This window comes from Limulus polyphemus, unplaced genomic scaffold (genome assembly GCF_000517525.1).
Source record: "Limulus polyphemus unplaced genomic scaffold, Limulus_polyphemus-2.1.2 Scaffold6974, whole genome shotgun sequence".
Classification (NCBI taxonomy): Eukaryota; Metazoa; Arthropoda; class Merostomata; order Xiphosura; family Limulidae; genus Limulus; species Limulus polyphemus.
In genome coordinates this window covers 36,583-37,865 of record NW_013672584.1, presented here as the reverse complement: position 1 = coordinate 37,865, position 1,283 = coordinate 36,583, and the positions used below count along the sequence as shown (strand labels likewise).

The 1,283-nt window shown below is 30.6% G+C and overlaps 1 protein-coding gene across 1 annotated transcript in view; it reads right to left on the bottom strand.

Moving 5' to 3' along the window:
* The window catches only part of LOC111089669, a gene marked incomplete at its 3' end in the record, with an annotated part of 8,959 nt that extends 7,992 nt beyond the window's left edge, over positions 1-967 (bottom strand). Inside the window, exon 1 of the mRNA XM_022402578.1 lies at positions 850-967. Coding sequence (XP_022258286.1) covers positions 850-967 — 118 coding nt within the window. The remainder of the gene's footprint in view (positions 1-849) is intronic.
* Between the last annotated feature and the right edge of the window lie 316 nt (positions 968-1,283).

The following is a 1,283-nucleotide window of genomic DNA, read 5'->3' as shown; positions in this document are numbered from 1 at the left end:
TCCAGGGTACAGTTCAACTATTAAAAGTTAAATTATATAACGCAGCTTTGGATTATTTCAAATTCTCAATACGTAACACTACTAATTAAGTATCTTTTATTACAACTTACGGCGTAATTGAAAACAGTTTGCTCTAACATATAAAAAGAATTTGGATATATGTTATTGCGTAGCATTTCAGTTTCAGAGATGATCCAAAATTGTTTGGGCCATAACTTTGCAAACAACATTTTTTTTTTTACAGAGCAGTGAAAAATGCGCCGATTCATTTATACATTTTATCACTTTTATCACTGACAACTGCCCATAAAGGATTCCCTGAGCAGAAGTGTGAATGTAAATGTACTGAATATTTCCATTCTTTCCTTGAACAGTAGTTAAAACCACACTCTCCTGGACATTTGTAGATGTCTTTTGTGTCCAAAATTGTGCCACAAGCAGAACAGACAGCTTCAGAAGTCGAATACATTATCTCTAATTTAAGTGATCTTCCAAGAAGATCTAGTAGGTCCTTTAGTTTAGCTATATAATTCAATGGATTGTACGTTAAAGTGTTACAAATATTGGATTAAATGTCTTGTCTAACAAAGAAATAATTTTTCGTTCTTGCTCCAAAGTCTAATCTTCACTCCAATTCTCTTTTTCCAAAACATTAAAGACTTTTTTTTTCATTTACTTGAAAAGATAAAAAGAAATTCAAGAAGTCATAAAGCCTTTTAAACAACTTCTCAGAATATGGATGTATATGTATTAAAATATGATAAGTGTCATTGAGAAAAAAAACTATAATCCATTGATTTGTTTTGAGAAGTTGCATAAATTTCTCTAAATCCATTAAAAGTAAACAACCATATATGGCTTCAGTCTGTAATTGTTCAGCTTGTAAGTTGTCCATCTCCTTGTAGTCTGATGTTTTTTCATCAGCAATGATGTCCAAACAATCATCCAATTTAAGGTTAACAAACATTTTATTTGCTTCATTCACAGCTTCTGTAAATTCTTTTATGTGCTCTACTTGTGATACTATGTTAAAATGTTTAAGTCTTGGCAACTGTTCCTTTAGTTGTGTAGCTGACTGGAAACAGGCTGGTTCCACATTAACAGGGGTTTCCTGTATGAGGGAGCTAAAAGACCATTGGTTTGTTGAGCTTGTTTATTTACTTTTTGCATTTTCACTTCAAGCTATATTGTTTCTGTATTTTTACGATTCTTATTACCTTTTTAAATTAACAACTTTTAGTAATGTTGTTTCTTTATATATATATATATATATATATACAAAG